Raw genomic sequence first — 22,320 nt, 5'->3', positions numbered from 1 at the left:
TTGATATTAGCCGTGATAGATCGCAGTACGTAGCGTGTTTCCCGTCCTAACAGAAACACAGATTTCGAAATCAATTGTAAATACGTACAGCATTTAAAATGTTGTAAGATTTTATTGTAATATTCTACAAACTTTAGTCTAGACTTCCATAATCTAGACATAGATAAAATCAACGAAATTGTAGCGAATTAGAATTTAGGTCGAACAGCATCTAAAAATAATAGAACCAGACTTCGTCTGTATAATATAGCGCTGCAACTATTATTTTCTCTAATTACGTATTAAACCTTTTTCTTTATGCGAAAAATTTTCTTTTTCGTATATAAATATCAGCAATAAACTATCTTGTTTATAGTGCATTTAATACATGCATAGCAGCTCCTAATTCTCGGCTAAGTTTGATTTGGCAAAGTGAAATAATATTTTCGAAAGCACAGCTTAGATTAAGCGTAGCTATAAGAATTCACGAGGTACGTGTGGTACGTAAAACTAAACTTTCGTACTACAGTTGACATTTATTCTGAAGTCTATTTCTTCTTCAAAAAAATAAAATTCAACTCGCAAAATGATTTTTATTATAAATTGATTCAGAGCCTTTACAGCCTTATGTCAGGCAACCTGCATCACATTATTGTTCACTTTTCGACCAGGCAATCCAGGCGCTCTCGTCAAGTAATAGACGTTAGTAGATAAGTGTACAATAAAAATGAAGAAATTATTCGTTTCCTTTAAACTGCTCAAAAGCATGAAGGAATCTAATTTCGGTAATTATGTATCCGTATTTTCATTACCGAAACATATGGAGAGTGGAAAACAGGGCATACAGACATGTCGTGCAGTTTTCGTGGTTTGAACAAGTTCGAGAGGTCGATATTCGAGATCAGCGTTCGATTATCGTTTGCTACGAGAGTCTCGAAGTAGGTATCACCGATAATTTTGGTATCGCTGATCGTTTCCTCCCCGCTTTTGGCAAGTGGCACGAGGGGATGTCGAACGGCGTTGTTTTGTCCCTTTCCTAGGATTTTTCTCGAACTGTTAATCGTTGGCGCGGGTTAAACCACCTAACCGAATTATAGTTGTTATAGATATATATTTTATAATAGGTACGAACGTAAATAATAACGTGATAATGGCGTTAAACCCGTCATACGAAGCCATCGGGAAGGGCTTCGTCCAACAATACTACGCGTTATTTGACGACCCAGTTCAGAGGCCGAATCTAATAAATATGTACAATGTGGGTATAACGTATATCGCATAACCTCCATACATGAATTACTATTCTTACGCAAAATCGTTAACTCGCCTAACCCTTACAGACAGAATCGTCCTTCATGACCTTCGAAGGATTACAGATTCAAGGAGCTATTAAGATCATGGAGAAGTTGACTGTAAGTTGTAATAAAAAACTATTGATACTTCACCTCGCCCAAAGCAGATGAAACTATCCTATTATACGTACTGTTCACCCACCACCCCAACCCAATCTACGATTAATTATTTCTCCCGTGTCCAAGGTGACACTCTATGGTATTATATTGCGTTAACGAGTCCTGCGGTTCCCAGTTTCACGCCTCGTCGGATGTAGTTTTAGGATTTCTTCAAAGAATCGGTAGACCGATATTTAAAAGATCTAGCATATCCACTGTGTATACAAAGTTGGCCTTGACTTTACATTTGTTTACTTGTTGTCGATGAAAGTGGTCTGTCATAGATTAAATCTTAAACTTCTTTTATCATAATCCATTCAAACAAAGCGTGTAAACCTTGACAGGAACTGTTCTCAGAAAGTAATCGTACTGGCTTCGTTTCATGCTCAGTTGAGTTGAGAGCTATTCAGAAATAATATCCTTTTAATTTGCAACTTCCGAATCATGTCAGTTTGAAATTAACAGTTTAGTGGGCACCACCCTCTGATCACAAATGTTTTTTATTGCATTTCGATATATCTTGACACTAAACTGGTGTGATAACAGTAGAAAAAAGTTGTTATAAAAATATTTGTTACACATACTGTTTTATCTTCAACTGCGATAATTGCTTTTATTTTTATTTCAGAGCTTAAGTTTTCAAAAAATTAATAGAATAATAACTGCGATCGACTCTCAACCTATGTTTGATGGAGGTGTATTGATCAACGTCCTTGGAAGGTTGCAGGTAAACTGATTCCCCTGTATTTCACATAATGGCACTTGTTTGATTATATTTTATTCGGTTTAAAATATCATATGTGAAGAAATTCGTGACCAGGAGGTTGATTGAAGATGAAGTTAGTCGAAAATTCCGGTCAGGTAAAGAGAGTTTAATTATTTGGAAAACGTAAACATGTTTAAACGTTTCCGACGTTTCGGCTGGGCCCTGCAGAGGCCCCTGTGTTATAAATTGTTTACATATTCTTTTAATTTAATTTCACAATTCAATATTACTCACAGAGGATCATTGAAATCGAGTGGAAGAAAATATAAACAAATAAACGATCAGGTAGTGAATAAATAAAAGGAACAGTTGCTAAATTTGAACTGATTTAGGTCTGAATGCATTTATAAATTTACCATTTCATTACAGAAAAGCTATGTAACTAGCTGTGTATCTATTCCGTTGATTATAATTATTATCGCTTGCTTTGTACAATATTTGTTCATGTATTTTTGTATTTTGCCTTTCATTTACTTACAAATTAAGATTTTTTAGCTATCATTTGGAATTATGATGCGGAATTGGCCGTACATTTGGTAAAATAGTCCAAGTTTCCACTCTACTGCTAATTCTGTTAAACTAGAATATACATTTTGCCATAACAATATCTATATCTTCAATCAGATTGTCGGTTATGATTGTATTTCTCTGAATACATAGTTTATTGTTACCTGTGGCGAACAAATTAGCTTGATTTGAGCTTCAGTTAAATCGTTCGCTGTAATCTATTTTCATGGTAGAATTTTGGCGGTATAAAACTTTTTGACCCTATTCTATATTTGTCTATAATAAGACAGTGTTTTATCTTTTATTGCTGCTGAATTATTTGCGAAATGCACCTTCCAATGTTTGGGCATTCAGTTTTTAGGATATATAATAACATCTGGCCAGGTTGATAATGTTAACGTTTTACATCCATCCGAAGTGGGGTCAATTCATCTTTAAACAAATTTTTTATCACGTGCGTATCGTATTGCATGAAAAAAAGGAATTTTTCCATATCGGTATATAAAGGTGTAAAGATGTTATCAATCACTGAGAAGTGTTTCATCACCTATCCTTAATATCTATGTCCGTGTACCGAAGATCAGACATTGAACTGAGTCAGTGATTGTTGATGATTGGGCAGACTGACGAGGATCAGCCCCACGCGTACATCCAGACATTTGTACTGAAGGCTATTGGTACCAGCTTTTTCGTGCAGCACGACATCTTCAGACTCGCGTTGCACGACACTGTCTAGATGTCTGACATCGTTTGTCCATCGATCTTCATGACGGGGCACAGGCAAGCTCAGCCTTCTTCTATCGTTCTGCTTTTTATTTCTGTTAACGCAAGCACCCCCTGGCTTGTTCTGATTCGCATCAACTTATTATTTTATTTTCCTTTTTAAAAAAGATTGTTTTAATGGATTGTTTCAACACGTATCTTCTATTTTTTAGCATTCCAATCTGGCAAGCAAATAATATTTCAGTATTACCTCAGTTCTTGGGTTTAGAACAGTTATCCGTTTATCAATCATTTTTTTTTTTTTTTTACGGAGCTTTCTTATTAGAAATATCAATTTTTCGTTCCACTTGTAATAAACTCTATCATGCTACTAGCGTATGATGGCGCCTAGAAAATTGTAAAACAACACTCATAAAAGCACTGTTGTCCTGTAACTAAGGGTACGCTATTTTATAAGTGATTAACATTGGCCTCATGTTCAACTAATATTTTTCATTGTAATAAGCACAGACCTGTTACTCAATATTGAGCATCCTCAACCCAGACGATTATAAATAAAATAACTGCCCTCATCCTATAATGATCTGATATTCTATACTAATATCCGATCAGGCAATCGTAACACTTTCCTCATGTTGCTGGAAAACTTTAAGATCTGTAAAAGAGAAATTCAGTATACTTTTGGTAAAAACTATTAATTTCACAGTGTTGATTTCTGTTCTCTTCAGTCTCGATTATAATTTCGTTTTGTTTTAGCATAACGCTCTGCATTTGATGCTGCGTAGACGTATTATGACGCTTCTGCTTATGCTTGCATTAAGAAGTTGTGAAACTATACATGATTTATTATCCATATTCAACTCTATTATATTTTTCACTTGCAAATAATGCCTAAAACAGATCTTAGCTAGCAACTGTCCTTAAAATATGTTAAATAACAGAATTTTTATATACATGGCGTATGAGATTAGCATTAGGTAAGGTTCTGTTAGAATACAGAAAAATGTTCTTCTTTATACGATCGAGAAGAAATTTATCTGTACAATATTGATTGAATTGTCATTTTAGGCAGACGAAGATCCACCACATGCATTCTCCCAAATATTTGTGCTCAAGCCACTGGGAAATTCTTTCTTTTGTCAGCACGACATCTTCCGCCTTGGGATACACGACACTGTGTGAGATCTCTCGCTACTTTCTGACACGCTCGATGTAAAAGATGATTGGAACAAAGACAGAGAAACAAAGAGAAGAAATATTTAATAAAACTCACCAGTGAGCCACGCTCGCTTCCAGCTTTAAGATAAGTGAGCCAATAATCTTTCATTTTGAAATTCTTCGTCATCGCACACTAAGCGCTCATTATCCTCAGAGATACCACAGTTTTTATACAAGGAATTTCCTGCTTATCTTATACAAACGTGGCCACAACCATCTTTTAACAATAAACAGGATTCAATAATTATTTTGTTTATTCAATTTCCTCATTCATAATGCTATGGCTCCCATATTCTCAGTTACTTTTCTTTCATCTTTCGTATACTATCAGAACCTTTTTTTTTTTTTTCATCCCTCGCCATTTTTCACTATTTTTCCTCTATGAATAGCCTTAAAGTTATAACGGCCGTTAGCGTGAAATTCTTCTGTAGAAAATATTATTAAGTTTAAAATCCAAAAGTAAAAAAAAAAAAGATATCCTGTAATACCGTATTGGCCTATGTATTTTTATAAATAATTAGAAATTGTACGTTAAATATAAAATATGTATCATCCTATAATCATATGAATGAATTCACGACCTGTTATTAAGTGACGTACTGCTTTTATCCGTGCAGAATAATAATCATCTGTATTATTGCAAGTTTCTCAATGATCGGAATCCTTTTTTTTTTTAGAGTTACTTAAACCTTGCACAGGTCAAGTTTCTTCTGATTCTGGTACCATTCACCTTTATCTGTTTTATAATAATTAACTTGAAATGTTTTCAAGCACTGGATTCCGAGTGTTTATTGTTAATGAGACTACAAATTCGTTACACAACCGAATAAGCTTGTAGTTTTTTTTTTTTTTAGTGTGCCATAATGATCTCGGTATATAACGTTTGCTAACGTTCCGTGTATTCATTGCTACTTAAAACAGGGTAATGTTGAAGAGTTCGGTTCGCGTCAAAAGCATTCAGTTTATTATAAAAAGTGCTACATAGCTTATAAAATATAACTTAATCACAAAAGCAACGTACTGGAAATGGCATTTCAACATTTAATTATTATTAAATATTGTTGAAACTTTTTCGAAGTTTTAGAGGTTTCCACGTTTTGCTTGTTCAACTTCAATAGCTTCAAACAAGGCTTGGAAATTCCCAGCTCCGAATCCCTGTAAAAAAATTATTAACGTTTTTATTGACATTTATGGATTGAAAATACCCAGCATGATATGATAAAATTTACTAACGTTGTGATTGTGTCGCTGAATGATTTCTATAAACAGTGTTGGTCTATCCTGCATATTTTTTGTAAATATTTGCAGCAGGTAACCATCGTCGTCGTAGTCGATAAGAATCTTCAATTTCTATGAAATGAATTTTAATAATTGATTAAAAATCATTCCGGCATATGTTTTGTTATTAACAGTGCACTTAGCATTCAAAAATTATCATTTCACCTGCAGTATACTCAAGTCCTCTGTAATTTGGACGCTGCTATTTTTAAGACGATCCTTCAACATTTCGTAGTAGCTATCCGGTACATCGAGGAATTCCATACCTCGGATACGCAGGTTTTCAATCTATAGTCCCAAACACATAAATCATTTAATTCTTACGTAATTTATATAAATACATACATAGTATACTTATGTCGCACGATTTGATTCTTAATAAGGATCGATCAAACCTAATGCTTACAAGTATTTTATGTATCTATCGCCAAAGTTAAAATCTAATATCACTAAATTCCAAATAAAGTGTTCATATTGTTTTATGAAAACCTTGAAAAAAGAAAATTTTATATCTGTTATTTAATGTTTGATACGTTAAGCAAGAAAATTGTCGGCTTCCTGATGATCAAATGTTTCTTTTACTTTGCAGAAAACTTAACTTACGGCTGCAATTATGTCACTGGTATTCAGAGCTATGTGCTGAACACCAGCTCCTCCGTAATATTCAACGAATTCTTGAATCTGAGATCGTTTCTTCCCTGGTGCTGGTTCATTGATTGGCATTTTCACAGTCTCTTCCCAGTTTGTTACGACTATAGATCTGAGCGCGGAATACTCAGTGTGCAGTTGCGTGTCATCCACTGACCAAAATCTGTGGAATTGTAGACACTGTTCATACCTAAGGGCAGTTTACGATTACACGTTAAATGACAAATCCACAATTTAGTCACATAAGAATTTTACAGTCTTAGTCCTATCGATGCAATTATATATACTTTTTTTGATTATTGGTTTAGCATGTTTACTTCTTTTCTCATCGCCTACACAAACGTAAACATCATATGTAGTAAAATTACCATTCGTAATTGTTACTAACCATTTCGCAATATTTTCCATCTCATTATCCGGCTGATTTCCAACAACGTGATCAATAAAATTTAGTTTAACAGGTGGCCTGCAATCAGAATAAGTAGCAATCCATTTAACACTCGTTAATGTCTACGCCCCAATGACTAGGTGCTGAAATTTTTCAACTCACAGGAGTGCTGCAATTGGGTCCTTCTTTGTGGCCTTGAACCCGGGAAGGAATGGGCCCGTGTAGTTACTTCTGTCCACAAACGTATGTTGCGTATCTCCATACTAACAGTATATTTGATAATGATTAATCTTACAATGACAGCATTTCCTAATCGGTTAACATTTTCACCACAAATAATGCAAATGGATGTAAATCGTGTCCTGTGTGCTCATCGTTGTCAAGATAACTTATATTTAGTTGTCAACTCACAGTCTTAACAATGGCAAACCGGACGATGCCAAATTCGTCTTGTTCTTCCCACACATCGCGCACGATTTTTGCACCATGCTCCCTTGCGATCTAGACACAAAAATAGTATTGTTGGATTATATTAACGCTTGAAAATACTTTTCGTGGAGAGACGATCGTCAGGAAATTCTGTGCCTTGGTAACAAACTATTAGTTATACTGAATTCAATGCACCTTGACGATGGTGTAGATGTCTTCAACGGTAAAGGCCACATCATGAACTCCGTCGCCGTGCCGAGAAAGCTGAACCGCCATTTCCTCGTTGTCAGGCTCGTAGGCTGACTCGAATATAAAGACAATCTACAAATGGGATGAAGACGAAGTGATACAAGCTTAAGACACAATTCTTATATTCTTACACTATTTGATAGTTGGTTTACCTTATTTTGTCGGACTGCGTGCGATGCTTTGTCCCGTGTGCCAGTCTCCAAACCACGGTAGCCCACGGGTTCAAACCCCATTCTCGCACAGTAAAAGCTAGCCGCCTATTCAACAGTTACGAGGGATCAGTTTGAGTCAACTTTTTGAAATTAGTTGAATCGATCGCAATATAATTATTTGAAAATTGAATCTAAATCTGTATTTTCCCCATTTATCACAGTTGAATCTTATCGGTAATCTTAATCGACGAGTAAGCAGTGTAAAAGTGAGGTTCTCACCTGCTTTGCATTACCGACCCAGAATGTCAAGTGATCGAAGTTCAGGAATTTTCCCCCTTTTGGCTGAAATGATAAATCCAGCAGTTAGATAAATCATACGTTGAATTGCCTACTTGTACTTCTGGGTTCTACTCACTTTTGGCCCCTTATCCGTGTAACTGGTCTAGAAAAAAAAAATGTATTAAACCAAGAAAGAAATGATTATAGACCCTGATAATCGTGATCTTTCTCGTGTTTTACTCTTCTTTTCATAATTAATAGTTCAAAAATGAGGTATTTTGTCTGGAAAAAAGTACTGAATATCAGTGCTATCCGGATTTTAATTTTTTATTATGTACACGTAGATGGAAAGAAAAAAATCACGCTAACTTTTGGTAATTGCTCACCATCGTGTGTGTCGACGTTTATGCTAAATTATAAGATTGTGGAATGTAAAAAATCCGGCCTGTATCCGAGGAGTATCAGGAGTATAATATGTGCAAAATGTTGAGTCGATTCCTCTTTAAATATGAACTGGCTACCTGGGGAAGCGTATTCTGATTGGTGGAAACCGGAGGCTTGTTTGCACGCAAATCTCTCGTGAGTTCGCGAATAAATTAATTAATTGATGATTATAGATAGCCGAGTCCCGATCATGATGTGATCGGATGATATCCACTTTCATTTTACAAATATCGTATAAAATTATACGTATAATATCTGGAGGCCTCAGGGGCTCGATAAATTTAGCACTGATTTTGCATGATTATGCGAATAGAAATAATCTCGAGGTTGATAGTTTATAAAATTCTAGCTTAACCGAAAAATATTCATTTATTTCCGTGGTAATTGACGAATATTTTTTCACAACATTATCCTTTAATGAAAATAGTTTATTTGTACCATTTCAAAATTTTTGTTTCTAATTATTGAAAAATTGTTTTTGGATTTTTAATCTCAAGTTAATAATAAGACAAGTGGATGTGAAATTAGGACACATTGGAACAGGATACGAACGAAATAATATTTTCTATATTTGCGAGGACTGCTTTTCATATTCCAGATAAAATTATAAATATTTCCTATTAGCAAGGTTTCGATTATTTTTAGGATTGATATTTCTTTTATCAATGCGGTTCCTTAACGTTCATTGACGATCTGCGCATTGTACATATGTAGATAAAATGAATTATATAACTTCGTTGACATTTCACATGTTATTGCATTTGGATTGATTACTTTTTCATTTTTTTCTAATCCCTCTACTACTTCTAGAAATAGGTAAACATGTTATTCAAATTCCTGTTTTCGCGAATGTTACTGCGTAAATTATCGACTGGTATTATTATTACAATCGTAAATAACTGATACAGCTATTATTTTCGAAACGACTTATGTAATGTATTTCAATTTTGGTCTATGGGTTATTATAAAAATTATCCAGAATTTTCAAATATACTCCCAATAGATTGCAGATTCGCTTCGGCATGTAAAACGCCGTACGACCTAGCCGGAAATTCTAAAAGAATCGATTCACTTTTCGAATTAGGCATGCACTTGGGGTGGGGGGAATAGAAAATATTTTGCAGAGAAAATATAATGCAGATTCTCAACTGGGTTTTATTCCAAAATAAGTATACAAACATGTAGGATATGACAATAATAGCAATATTAACTGCATTCTAAATGCGTGTTGATATTTACTTGAAGAACCTGGTAGAAAAATTCGATGTCATTGAAATGGCTTCCACATATTTTCCGTGGTAAATACTAAAACCAGTTGATACAAACAAGTCGAAGGTGTGACCAGTTGTTGCTCTGCAGGCTGCGAGCTATCAAGATGCAAATAAAACTGGATATTCTGGGGGCTCGATTGGCTGGCTCCTCTCTACGGCCTTAGTCGGGTTTCCAAGCCGCATACTTAGCGTTGAATAATTATGCAACTATCCTCGGTGTTTTTTGTATGAAACAATTATAATGAAATATTTCAGCTATCGTCATCCAATGTACATATTTTTTTTTGTCTCATCGCTCCTAGCAAATTCAAATTCTTAAATTAGTTATAAATACGTATAAGTATTGTGTACGTTAAGTAGGTATTACAGTTACATCAATTAATACTATAATACTTAATAATAATGATAAACATTCGCTCGTAACAAATACACGTTGTATCTGTAATAGAGTTACTTAATTACAAGTCAGGAAAATTACGAAAAAATTTACAAAGCCTTAATAATTATAATACGTGGTCCATAAAAATCTTATTTTGGCAAGAGTTCGAAGTATCAAGACACCTCCAGCTCCTTCTGGATTAGTCGTTTCGAGTTTGGAATGAAACTGGGCAGCTCGCATGAATAAATAACATATGTATAATTTCAAACGTTAATCTTGATTTTCTTATTGCTGCAATAATGCTTTTTACTTATAGCGTTAGTTTTACTTGTTGTATTTTGGTGTTTCTTCTTATATTTTTCCATTCTTTGCAAGATGAAACCGAAATGAAACAAAAATAACTGGTTCAATTTACAGCAAAACTATGCCATGATCTCTCTCCAGTCTTCGCTTAGCCTTGAGAGGAACAACACCCATTAGATCTGCTGGTGTAGGTAGTCCGCCAGTCATATTGGGTGCCATAGCTTGCTGATAAAAAACTTGCAGCTTTCCGCACTGGTATCCGTATACGACCGTGTCTTCAGTTCTGTGAACAGAATCATGGGAAGAAATTATTTTATTCTCTGAAGTAGAGTAGCTATGGATTTCTTACCTCACTACAATGTCTGTCATGTTACCAGCTTTACTGAATCTGTCGTGAAGAAATGAGACAATTTCTATCTCTGTGACACCCCAGAGACCGGCACGGTGGACTGTATCCCATTGTGGATCTACACTGAGGACGCTGTACAATTCTCTGCTATCACTGGGTGGTAGAGGTTCTAGACATCGTTGAAGTTTACACTCTAGTTTCGCGAGAACTTGAACACAAGTATCCCACTATTGGAAATATTAATTTTTAAGTATTGGCAAATGGTTTCTACCGAAATCAAATATGCAACATAACATTGGTCTAAAAAATATTTCATACATATACTAACTAGGGAATGTATGAGGTCGAAATTGTTGCCAACATTTTCTTCCATTAACAATACTAGGACCATGTTTTGCTGACCATAAATAAAAAGTTCAAGTTTTTCCAGGGAACTTTCCTCCGTCTTGGAATAAATCCAGTCTTGGTCTAGATTGTCTTCCTCGTCACTCCCGTCTTTGCTTGCTGCATCCAGTTTGCTTCTGAGCAAATGGTTTGTCGTTGTAGAGAAACTTGACAAGTCACGAAATTCATTTGGTGTAGTTTCCCTACTGCAAAATCCGCTCGTACGTTCGTCCGCTAGTAAACTAAGCTTTGACATTAACGGCGTTAACTGTAATCCGTCAAGTTTTTTTCTTTGAGGTAAATCGAAAATGCTGCCGCATTCCGAAGACGATTTTTCCCTACCCTCTTCTTCTGGAGCATTTAGAGATTTGAGAGGTAAACTCATAGATCGACGATAAATTTCTTGTTTCGTTTTTTTCTCTGTTGTTACGTTAGCATTAGAAACAGTGTTATTCTCAGAAACGGACGGAACTTGACAATGTAATCCTTCTATCATAGCTGCCTTATCGTTCCCCATTGATGGAAATTTTTGGAAAAAATCTGTATGTTTAGGCAACTTTACATTGGTTGCACCACACTTGAGTTCCTGATAATGTGTAGCAACATTGAAATCGTACAAAGCTTTGGAAACCAGTGAACCATCGGATCTGAATATTGGGAAGCTTGGGTCTGTAATTGTATGGTAAAAGTGTTTTCCAGGTGGAAGTTTTTTCCGAGGTGAATCCTCGCAGAGGTCAGAGCAAAGGTTGTCATTCAAATTTGGTAATCCTATACTATAGTACCTAAGAGATACTCTGTTCGTATGTTTGTGTAATGCGTTATTCAGGTCTGGCAAACTAAGACATTTTTTATCGAGAAATCTACGTTCTTCCAGCTTTTCGATAGGAGGTGCATTCCTTAGTTTGTTTGCTCTTTTGCACCTTAGTGCTTCTTTGACAAGGTCTGGGATGTCGCTGATATTTTCTACTTCAAGAACTTGATTTTCAGGCATAGCTTTGCTTTCACAATCATCCGCACCGCTGCAGATCAATACTGTGGTCCCATGAAGCATTCTGTTAACATCCTTCAAAGGTGTAGAACAAACACTAGGCGTCAACGGGTTTACAATCTTGGAGCGATCTATTGTAACATCCTGCTTTCGTTTTGCTGGTGAGCTATATGTTGTGGGAGGCAGGGAGGGGTAGAAAGGTGCACCGCTATCATACTGCATCGAGTCCAATTCTCCTTCTTCCGGTACTGTGAATATGCGTGACGTATCACGTTTCATACCCGAGGTGCAGGAATCCTTTATGTTGTTCTTCGATAAATTCTGAAATATATATTTCATCAATTTTATATTGAATAACCGAAGCAAAATCCACTAACTTTAATTCACAGTAATGAATACTATAGCAGTTAGTAGTAGTGGAATGAGTGAAGTAGACCATAGCTGTCTAGCTATGGTTTACAAAATACCGAATATTCACCTTTTTCAGCATTGTTTTTTTCATCGTGGGATCGAGATACGAATTATAGACGCGTTCGCCAGCTGCATCTTGTTTCAATTTTATTACTTGCTTGCGTTCAACATAGACTCTGAGGAGTTGAACTCCGGCTGGCAGATCAAACTCTGTTCCTACAGTTTCCGCAGGGGCCTGTAAATGCAAAGTGAAATATATATTATATTTGACAAAATTCCACTGATCTCGAATTTATTAATTTCCATTACCTTTATACGATACGGATCAGTTACGATTAATTGTTTGGTCAATTCTGGATTCAACTGAGTAGCCACAACCCTGGATTATGATGAAATTGTGTCAATGATTCAGCTTGAAATTTGGATTTGAGTTCTGATTACTTGCAAAGAAGTCAACACCAAAAATAGTTCATGTTAATAAAATAGATGGTGTTACTTACTTATTATTGTAGAACAAGGCACCACCTAAAATACCACTTGTTTCTTGGCAATATTGTAGCACTTGTATAGCTTCTAAAAAAACATTGCTTGCACTCTGGAATGAAAATAATTATAAACAATTAGGTTGTGCGCAGTAAAGAATAGTGATATTATTTTTTGTCACCTATATCCCAAAGAACTTAGTGTAGTCAATTTGAAATTAATTTTGCGAAATTTAGAATCAGAATTATATGAATTACTTCGATGAAGAGGCGAACCTTAGGAAATTTGATGGTGGGAAGATTGGTGAATAAGTTGGCACCGTATTGCAGTATAGGAAGATAAGTTTCAAACATTTGATATAATTTCTCAGTCAGTCTGTTTCTGTCCCCACCAAGTGATGTCGATATAGTTTCAAGATCACGATGATAAAATTTCAGTGTCGATTCCAAAGTATCAGCTCGTCTCTGGATTACCCAATCCTGGATATTTCGGTCTGTTCCAACTGCCTGAGTACAACAGAAAGTAAGTTCTTCTTTTGTAGATTTATCTTGTGTATTAGACCAAGTTAGGAAGCTATCAGCATGCAGTTCAGTTGTTAAATGTTAATTCAAACTCACTAGTATATACTGTCCCAATTTTTTTAAAACAAATTTGCCACCTTGTAGAGAAATTACTCGTGGAGGTGAGAAAGATGTAGTAAGAAACTGTGTAACACCCATCAATTGACCAGCGAGCGCGAGCCTTTGAGTAAGCGATACCCAAGCAGGATGGAAATAAATAACAGCCTCGGCGGGGTCATCTTCTTCTCTGCGACACCGTGCCGTGTCGTACACGAACACTATCATCATTTCCCTAGAATAAGTAAAATCCACAGGCTGATAATTAGAAAGTAACATAATGAATTGAATTATGCGATATACTGATTCGAATGAATGACCTAGATTTTAATAAAACTTTTTCAATTAAGTTATTAGCCTAAGCACAACCTTTGTTTAATAACTTCGTATAAGTGAATTACTTTAGCCTAATGCTCTGACTTTGTTATATATGTGCAATGTACTTGAATGGAAGTGAACTATGAATAAATGTAAAGATGGATAGATTACATGGCAACGTTTGACTCGCTGAATAAGCAAGAGAGTGATTATAATACAACAAATGATAGCTAAGGTCTCTTATGTTGAACATTCCAACTATCGTTGACCCAATTTGTGTCATATTTATTGTATGTACGAATCTAACATTATCTGAATGTTACAAATTCGTACGTTGGATTCAATTTGTGAGACTGAGTATCCGCATTCCAGCTATATTTTCAGATTGCGAGATGCTTTAATGAAAGAGATGTGCAGATTAAATCTTTGGTGTTTTAGGTGAGAGTAAACAACTTCTTGCTTTGAACTTTTACACGTAGGCACATTGAGAGTTTAAACAATTAGGCTCTTGACGGACAGTCAAATTTGGTGTTGAGTATTTTCTTTTTGTTGAGGAGTGAATAAAGAAAGAGCAACCCAGATTAAACCAATCCAACTTGAGAAAAATAATTAGTACTTCACGTTAACATACTCTAGCGCTGCACATGGGCCTGGCAATCTCTAAACTAAGTCCTATACTTTGAATTGTAATTTTTACAAAAAGCCTATTTACAAGCTACAAAGTTAAAAGAAGAAGTTCTCTACTTTGACCTGGGACGCCATAGAATTAATCTACGCCTATGAAACAGAAAGTCGGTACCTTTAAAAAGAGGTACTGTTCAACTTTTAATTGATACGTTGTGACTCTTTCACGATGGTACTCATTGAACAAATAATAAAATTATCTGATGACATGGATCAAATTAGCTCTGTCGAAATGGATAAGTTAGTTATCTATGATAATAGAAAGCTTATCGAGTTGAAATGAATGACATCAGTTATTGATGCTTCGAATTTTGTATTCAGGATTGAACAGTGGCAAGTACACAGATTGACGAAGATTGAATAAACAAAATATTAATGATAAAATGGGAGAGCACACTTTTGACAAGAGGGCATGAAATTCATATTCTAAATAGATTACATTTCAAAGCGCAATGAGAAATATGTTCTGCATTAGAAAACAGCTGTCCGGGCAATTTTGACCTGAAATCATTAGTTATTTTGAGGAATTAATTTTAGTTATTACAAAAAGAAAACTCACACCAATTTGAAATCTGCATTGTCTTTCACAAATATTAGAGAATTGAACAGAGACATATGGAAAGGTTTTTGTGCTATTAAAGTGTAAATATTACGTAGGAGAGAGCATTAAGATTGGTTGAACCGCTTCGCAGATACAAGAGTGGACGGGAGTCAGCGAGAATCATTTGGAAAAAAGACCAGCTTGACAAAGTAGTAAACATTCCATTATCAAGTTACTACGCTACTTTTTAATTAGATAACGCAACAATTACGTAACAGTCGACGTACTTTGCCATGATTGTTTATGTAGTGCTTCGCTGCACGTCGGCCCAGTCAAACGTCAGACGTCAAACCTTAGGTGGATTTTCATGATTTACTTCAGTGTTTTAAGGTGAAAATCACGCGTATCACTGGCACCATAGTGTGAGAAAACTATTGTATACCACAATTGCATATCTAAGCAGTAGAGTTCAAGGTTTACATGACGGAAATGAGTCTTCATAAGGTTGGGTGTATAACCGGCATCCTAACGCCATGTTGATATTGATTACCTTCGTTTTTTCATCGAGAAGGCAGTGCGAAGGCTGTGGGTCACTGTTTTCCTACAGGTTGTATCTGACACTGGGTCGCAGCATGGAATGTATATACTATATACCAACGTGGAGTGTGCTATATTCTGTGGTGGCGGGCAGCTTCAGGTGACCATGTTGAGGGTCGTACTCATTTAATCGCAGCGACTCAAAACGGCCTGTAGTCGATACCTCTCGCAAAATCGCTTTACTTTCAAAATCGCGAAAATTTTCGCCAGGTATGCAAAACTGCCTTACTGTTTTCTTCATTTCTGGAGCAGAAAATTTTTGGTCCTGGATTCGATTTCTATGACCCTTTCCCGACCAATTGGACCCCCAGGGACCCGGAAAACGCAGCGAAAGGAGCGTGGAACCAACAGGAGAGAAAATACGAAGGAAAAAGCACCTGCTGAAGAATGTCGAAAACTCAGGTTTTTGTTTTTGGGCTGTAACTTTTGATGCGTTGATCGCAGCGTATTGGGAATGCGCCCAATCAATTTCTCTCGCAAAATTACGTCGGAACGGTACCAGGAAGAATTGATTCCAGCACTTTTTAAAATCGCGGAAATTTTCGCCGAAAGTGCAGAGGGGTTAGCCTTGCTGTTTTTTTGGCCGAAAAATTATTGGTCTCAGATTTGATTCAAACGACCGTTTTCTGATCAATCGGACACCCAGGAACCCAAAAAACGCAGCGAAAACAGCGTGGGATCTACAGGAGAGAAGTTACGAAGGAAAAAGCACCTGCTGAAAAATGCCGAAAACACAGGTTTTCGTTTTTCGGCTGTAACTTTTGATGCGTTGATCGCAGCGTATTGGGACTGCGCCCAATCGATTTCTCTCGCAAAATTACGTCAGAATAGTGCATGAAAGAATTTATTCCAGCACTTTTCAAAATCGCGAAAATTTTCGCCAAAAATGCAAATGGGTTAGCCTTGCTTTTATTTTGGCCGAAAAATTTTTGGTCTCAGATTGGATTCAAACGACCGTTTTCTGATCAGTCGGACACTCAGGAACTCAGAAAACGCAGCGAAAAGAGCGTAGGACCAACAGGAGCGAAGTTACGAAGGAAAAAGCACCTGCTGAAAAATGCCGAAAACACAGGTTTTCGTTTTTCGGCTGTAACTTTTGATGCGTCGATCGCAGCGTATTGGGACTGCGTCCAATCGATTTCTCTCGCAAAATTACGTCGGAATAGCGCATGAAAGACTTTATTCCAGCACTTTTCAAAATCGCGAAAATTTTTGCCAAAAATGCAAAGGGGTTAGCCTTGCTTTTTTTTAGGCCGAAAAATTTGTGGTCTCAGATTTGATTCAAACGACCGTTTTCTGTTCAACCGGACACCCAGGAACTCAGAAAACGCAGCGAAAACAGCGTGGGATCAACAGGAGCGAAGTTACGAAGGAAAAAGCACCTGCTGAAAAATGCCGAAAACACAGGTTTTCGTTTTTCGGCTGTAACTTTTGATGCGTTGATCGCAGCGTATTGGGACTGCGCCCAATCGATTTCTCTCGCAAAATTACGTCGGAATAGCGCATGAAAGAATTTATTCCAGCACTTTTCAAAATCGCGAAAATTTTCGCCAAAAATGCAAAGGGGTTAGCCTTGCTTTTTTTTTGGCCGAAAAATTTTTGGTCTCAGATTTGATTCAAACGACCGTTTTCTGATCAACCGGACACCCAGGAACTCAGAAAACGCAGCGAAAACAGCGTGGGATCAACAGGAGCGAAGTTACGAAGGAAAAAGCACCTGCTGAAAAATGCCGAAAACACAGGTTTTCGTTTTTCGGCTGTAACTTTTGATGCGTCGATCGCAGCGTATTGGGACTGCGCCCAATCAATTTCTCTCGCAAAATTACGTCGGAATAGTGCATGAAAGAATTTATTCCAGCACTTTTTAAAATCGCAAAAATTTTCGCCAAAAATACAAAGGGGTTAGCCTTGCTTTTTTTTTGGCCGAAAAATTTTTGGTCTCAGATTTGATTCAAACGACCGTTTTCTGATCGACCGGACACCCAGGAACTCAGAAAACGCAGCGAAAACAGCGTGGGATCAACAGGAGAGAAGTTACGAAGGAAAAAGCACCTGCTGAAAAATGCCGAAAACACAGGTTTTCGTTTTTCAGCTGTAACTTTTGATGCGTTGATCGCAGCGTATTGGGACTGCGCCCAATCGATTTCTCTCGCAAAATTACGTCGGAATAGCGCATGAAAGACTTTATTCCAGCACTTTTCAAAATCGCGAAAATTTTTGCCAAAAATGCAAAGGGGTTAGCCTTGCTTTTTTTTAGGCCGAAAAATTTGTGGTCTCAGATTTGATTCAAACGACCGTTTTCTGTTCAACCGGACACCCAGGAACTCAGAAAACGCAGCGAAAACAGCGTGGGATCAACAGGAGCGAAGTTACGAAGGAAAAAGCACCTGCTGAAAAATGCCGAAAACACAGGTTTTCGTTTTTCGGCTGTAACTTTTGATGCGTTGATCGCAGCGTATTGGGACTGCGCCCAATCGATTTCTCTCGCAAAATTACGTCGGAATAGCGCATGAAAGAATTTATTCCAGCACTTTTCAAAATCGCGAAAATTTTCGCCAAAAATGCAAAGGGGTTAGCCTTGCTTTTTTTTTGGCCGAAAAATTTTTGGTCTCAGATTTGATTCAAACGACCGTTTTCTGATCAACCGGACACCCAGAAACTCAGAAAACGCAGCGAAAACAGCGTGGGATCAACAGGAGCGAAGTTACGAAGGAAAAAGCACCTGCTGAAAAATGCCGAAAACACAGGTTTTCGTTTTTCGGCTGTAACTTTTGATGCGTCGATCGCAGCGTATTGGGACTGCGCCCAATCAATTTCTCTCGCAAAATTACGTCGGAATAGTGCATGAAAGAATTTATTCCAGCACTTTTTAAAATCGCAAAAATTTTCGCCAACAATACAAAGGGGTTAGCCTTGCTTTTTTTTTGGCCGAAAAATTTGTGGTCTCAGATTTGATTCAAACAACCGTTTTCTGTTCAACCGGACACCCAGGAACTCAGAAAACGCAGCGAAAACAGCGTGGGATCAACAGGAGCGAAGTTACGAAGGAAAAAGCACCTGCTGAAAAATGCCGAAAACACAGGTTTTCGTTTTTCGGCTGTAACTTTTGATGCGTTGATCGCAGCGGATTGGGATTGCGCCCAATCGATTTCTCTCGCAAAATTACGTCGGAATAGTGCATGAAAGAATTTATTCCAGCACTTTTTAAAATCGCAAAAATTTTCGCCAAAAATACAAAGGGGTTAGCCTTGCTTTTTTTTTGGCCGAAAAATTTTTGGTCTCAGATTTGATTCAAACGACCGTTTTCTGATCGACCGGACACCCAGGAACTCAGAAAACGCAGCGAAAACAGCGTGGGATCAACAGGAGCGAAGTTACGAAGGAAAAAGCACCTGCTGAAAAATGCCGAAAACGCAGGTTTTCGTTTTTCGGCTGTAACTTTTGATGCGTCGATCGCAGCGTATTGGGACTGCGCCCAATCAATTTCTCTCGCAAAATTACGTCGGAATAGTGCATGAAAGAATTTATTCCAGCACTTTTTAAAATCGCAAAAATTTTCGCCAAAAATACAAAGGGGTTAGCCTTGCTTTTTTTTTGGCCGAAAAATTTTTGGTCTCAGATTTGATTCAAACGACCGTTTTCTGATCGACCGGACACCCAGGAACTCAGAAAACGCAGCGAAAACAGCGTGGGATCAACAGGAGAGAAGTTACGAAGGAAAAAGCACCTGCTGAAAAATGCCGAAAACACAGGTTTTCGTTTTTCAGCTGTAACTTTTGATGCGTTGATCGCAGCGTATTGGGACTGCGTCCAATCGATTTCTCTCGCAAAATTACGTCGGAATAGCGCATGAAAGACTTTATTCCAGCACTTTTCAAAATCGCGAAAATTTTTGCCAAAAATGCAAAGGGGTTAGCCTTGCTTTTTTTTGGCCGAAAAACTTTTGGTCTCAGATTTGATTCAAACGACCGTTTCTGATCAATCGGACACCCAGGAACTCAGAAAACGCAGCGAAAAGAGCGCAGGACCAACAGGAGAGAAATGACGAGCGAAAAAGCACCTGCTGAAAAATGCCGAAAACACAGGTTTTCGTTTTTCGGCTGTAACTTTTGATGCGTCGATCGCAGCGTATTGGGACTGCGCCCAATCAATTTCTCTCGCAAAATTACGTCGGAATAGTGCATGAAAGAATTTATTCCAGCACTTTTTAAAATCGCAAAAATTTTCGCCAAAAATACAAAGGGGTTAGCCTTGCTTTTTTTTTGGCCGAAAAATTTTTGGTCTCAGATTTGATTCAAACGACCGTTTTCTGATCGACCGGACACCCAGGAACTCAGAAAACGCAGCGAAAACAGCGTGGGATCAACAGGAGAGAAGTTACGAAGGAAAAAGCACCTGCTGAAAAATGCCGAAAACACAGGTTTTCGTTTTTCAGCTGTAACTTTTGATGCGTTGATCGCAGCGTATTGGGACTGCGTCCAATCGATTTCTCTCGCAAAATTACGTCGGAATAGCGCATGAAAGACTTTATTCCAGCACTTTTCAAAATCGCGAAAATTTTTGCCAAAAATGCAAAGGGGTTAGCCTTGCTTTTTTTTGGCCGAAAAACTTTTGGTCTCAGATTTGATTCAAACGACCGTTTCTGATCAATCGGACACCCAGGAACTCAGAAAACGCAGCGAAAAGAGCGTAGGACCAACAGGAGAGAAATGGCGAGCGAAAAAGCACCTGCTGAAAAATGTCGAAAACACAGGTTTTCGTTTTTCGGCTGTAACTTTTGATGCGTTGATCGCAGCGGATTGGGATTGCGCCCAATCGATTTCTCTCGCAAAACTACGTCGGAATAGTGCATGAAAGAATTTATTCTAGCACTTTTTAAAATCGCGAAAATTTTCGCCAAAAATGCAAAGGGGTTAGCCTTGCTTTTTTTTTGGCCGAAAAATTTTTGGTCCTAGATTTGATTCGAACGACCGTTTTCTGACCAATCGGACACCCAGGAACTCAGAAAACGCAGCGAAAAGAGCGCAGGACCAACAGGAGAGAAATGACGAGCGAAAAAGCACCTGCTGAAAAATGCCGAAAACACAGGTTTTCGTTTTTCGGCTGTAACTTTTGATGCGTCGATCGCAGCGTATTGGGACTGCGCCCAATCGATTTCTCTCGCAAAATTACGTCGGAATAGCGCATGAAAGACTTTATTCCAGCACTTTTCAAAATCGCGAAAATTTTTGCCAAAAATGCAAAGGGGTTAGCCTTGCTTTTTTTTTGGCCGAAAAATTTTTGGTCTCAGATTTGATTCAAACGACCGTTTTCTGATCAACCGGACACCCAGGAACTCAGAAAACGCAGCGAAAACAGCGTGGGATCAACAGGAGCGAAGTTACGAAGGAAAAAGCACCTGCTGAAAAATGCCGAAAACACAGGTTTTCGTTTTTCGGCTGTAACTTTTGATGCGTTGATCGCAGCGGATTGGGGCTGCGCCCAATCGATTTCTCTCGCAAAATTACGTCGGAATAGTGCATGAAAGAATTTATACTAGCACTTTTTGAAATCGCGAAAATTTTCGCCAAAAATACAAAGGGGTTAACCTTCCTTTCTTCTGACCAAAAAATCTTTCGTCTCAGAAGTGATTTGTATGACCCTTTCCCGACCAATTGGAACCCCAGGAACCCGGAAAACGCAGCGAAAAGAGCGTGGGACCAACAGGAGAGAAATTACAAAGGAAAAAGCACCTGCTGAAAAATGTGGAAAACTCAGGTTTTTGTTTTTTGGCTGTAACTTTTGATGCGTTGATCGCAGCGTATTGGGACTGCGCCCAATCGATTTCTCTCGCAAAATTACGTCGGAATAGTGCATGAAAGAATTTATTCCAGCACTTTTCAAAATCGCGAAAATTTTTGCCAAAAATGCAAAGGGGTTAGCCTTGCTTTTTTTTGGCCGAAAAACTTTTGGTCTCAGATTTGATTCAAACGACCGTTTCTGATCAATCGGACACCCAGGAACTCAGAAAACGCAGCGAAAAGAGCGTAGGACTAACAGGAGAGAAATGGCGAGCGAAAAAGCACCTGCTGAAAAATGTCGAAAACACAGGTTTTCGTTTTTCGGCTGTAACTTTTGATGCGTTGATCGCAGCGTATTGGGACTGCGCCCAATCGATTTCTCTCGCAAAATTACGTCGGAATAGCGCATGAAAGAATTTATTCCAGCACTTTTCAAAATCGCGAAAATTTTCGCCAAAAATGCAAAGGGGTTAACCTTGCTTTTTTTTTGGCCGAAAAATTTTTGGTCTCAGATTTGATTCAAACGACCGTTTTCTGATCAACCGGACACCCAGGAACTCAGAAAACGCAGCGAAAACAGCGTGGGATCAACAGGAGCGAAGTTACGAAGGAAAAAGCACCTGCTGAAAAATGCCGAAAACACAGGTTTTCGTTTTTCGGCTGTAACTTTTGATGCGTCGATCGCAGCGTATTGGGACTGCGCC

At 37.7% G+C, this 22,320-nt stretch overlaps 3 protein-coding genes across 10 annotated transcripts; 1 reads left to right on the top strand and 2 right to left on the bottom strand.

Annotated features, from left to right (window-relative positions):
• Positions 1-943: 943 nt before the first annotated feature.
• On the top strand, positions 944-4,891 carry LOC107227504 (probable nuclear transport factor 2). 2 transcript variants are annotated; one of them, XM_015668677.2, is made up of 5 exons: positions 944-1,237; positions 1,320-1,391; positions 2,059-2,157; positions 3,326-3,483; positions 4,495-4,659. In XM_015668677.2, exons 1-4 carry the CDS (start codon positions 1,130-1,132, stop codon positions 3,437-3,439), a joined length of 393 nt encoding a protein of 130 aa, XP_015524163.1. In that variant the 5' UTR covers positions 944-1,129; the 3' UTR covers positions 3,440-3,483; positions 4,495-4,659. The 2 variants fall into 2 exon arrangements, with proteins under 2 accessions (XP_015524163.1, XP_015524162.1); XM_015668676.2 differs by lacking the exon at positions 3,326-3,483 and having other exon boundaries at positions 949-1,237; positions 4,495-4,891.
• Positions 4,892-5,585: 694 nt separating this feature from the next.
• LOC107227495 (4-hydroxyphenylpyruvate dioxygenase) lies at positions 5,586-8,608 on the bottom strand. 3 transcript variants are annotated; one of them, XM_015668662.2, is made up of 12 exons: positions 8,454-8,607; positions 8,204-8,230; positions 8,068-8,130; positions 7,789-7,893; positions 7,583-7,708; positions 7,370-7,459; positions 7,121-7,221; positions 6,959-7,036; positions 6,526-6,760; positions 6,088-6,210; positions 5,878-5,994; positions 5,586-5,799 (listed from the first exon to the last, which is right to left on the bottom strand). In XM_015668662.2, exons 1-12 carry the CDS (start codon positions 8,454-8,456, stop codon positions 5,725-5,727), a joined length of 1,143 nt encoding a protein of 380 aa, XP_015524148.1. In that variant the 5' UTR covers positions 8,457-8,607; the 3' UTR covers positions 5,586-5,724. The 3 variants fall into 3 exon arrangements, with proteins under 3 accessions (XP_015524148.1, XP_046596911.1, XP_046596912.1); XM_046740955.1 differs by having other exon boundaries at positions 8,204-8,225; positions 8,454-8,561; XM_046740956.1 differs by lacking the exon at positions 5,878-5,994 and having other exon boundaries at positions 8,454-8,608.
• Positions 8,609-9,643: 1,035 nt separating this feature from the next.
• Positions 9,644-15,841, bottom strand: LOC107227501. 5 transcript variants are annotated; one of them, XM_046740932.1, is made up of 9 exons: positions 15,790-15,841; positions 13,697-13,931; positions 13,355-13,585; positions 13,097-13,191; positions 12,906-12,975; positions 12,664-12,831; positions 11,142-12,506; positions 10,814-11,040; positions 9,644-10,747 (listed from the first exon to the last, which is right to left on the bottom strand). In XM_046740932.1, exons 1-9 carry the CDS (start codon positions 15,801-15,803, stop codon positions 10,573-10,575), a joined length of 2,580 nt encoding a protein of 859 aa, XP_046596888.1. In that variant the 5' UTR covers positions 15,804-15,841; the 3' UTR covers positions 9,644-10,572. The 5 variants fall into 5 exon arrangements, with proteins under 5 accessions (XP_046596888.1, XP_046596889.1, XP_015524158.1 ...); XM_046740933.1 differs by lacking the exon at positions 15,790-15,841 and adding an exon at positions 15,527-15,782; XM_015668672.2 differs by lacking the exon at positions 15,790-15,841 and adding an exon at positions 15,258-15,470.
• Positions 15,842-22,320: the final 6,479 nt, after the last annotated feature.

Source organism: Neodiprion lecontei, chromosome 5, assembly GCF_021901455.1.
Source record: "Neodiprion lecontei isolate iyNeoLeco1 chromosome 5, iyNeoLeco1.1, whole genome shotgun sequence".
Lineage (NCBI taxonomy): Eukaryota > Metazoa > Arthropoda > Insecta > Hymenoptera > Diprionidae > Neodiprion > Neodiprion lecontei.
The sequence above is the reverse complement of the archived record's forward strand: the minus strand, read 5'-3'. Positions and strand labels throughout refer to the sequence as shown.

Coding starts and splice junctions, on each gene's coding strand:
- LOC107227501 (XM_015668672.2), bottom strand. CDS start 15,313: ATGTCTCTGTTCAATTCTCTAATATTTGTGAAAGACAATGCAGATTTC. Junction 13,586..13,696: donor AATTGGGACAGTATATACTA/GTGAGTTTGAAT, acceptor TGTTGTACTCAG/GCAGTTGGAACAGACCGAAA. Junction 13,192..13,354: donor CCACCATCAAATTTCCTAAG/GTTCGCCTCTTC, acceptor TTTTCATTCCAG/AGTGCAAGCAATGTTTTTTT.
- LOC107227495 (XM_015668662.2), bottom strand. Junction 7,894..8,067: donor GGGTCGGTAATGCAAAGCAG/GTGAGAACCTCA, acceptor ACTGTTGAATAG/GCGGCTAGCTTTTACTGTGC. Junction 6,211..6,525: donor CCAGTGACATAATTGCAGCC/GTAAGTTAAGTT, acceptor TTGGGACTATAG/ATTGAAAACCTGCGTATCCG.
- LOC107227504 (XM_015668676.2), top strand. CDS start 1,130: ATGGCGTTAAACCCGTCATACGAAGCCATCGGGAAGGGCTTCGTCCAA. Junction 1,392..2,058: donor AGATCATGGAGAAGTTGACT/GTAAGTTGTAAT, acceptor TTTTTATTTCAG/AGCTTAAGTTTTCAAAAAAT. Junction 2,158..4,494: donor ACGTCCTTGGAAGGTTGCAG/GTAAACTGATTC, acceptor TTGTCATTTTAG/GCAGACGAAGATCCACCACA.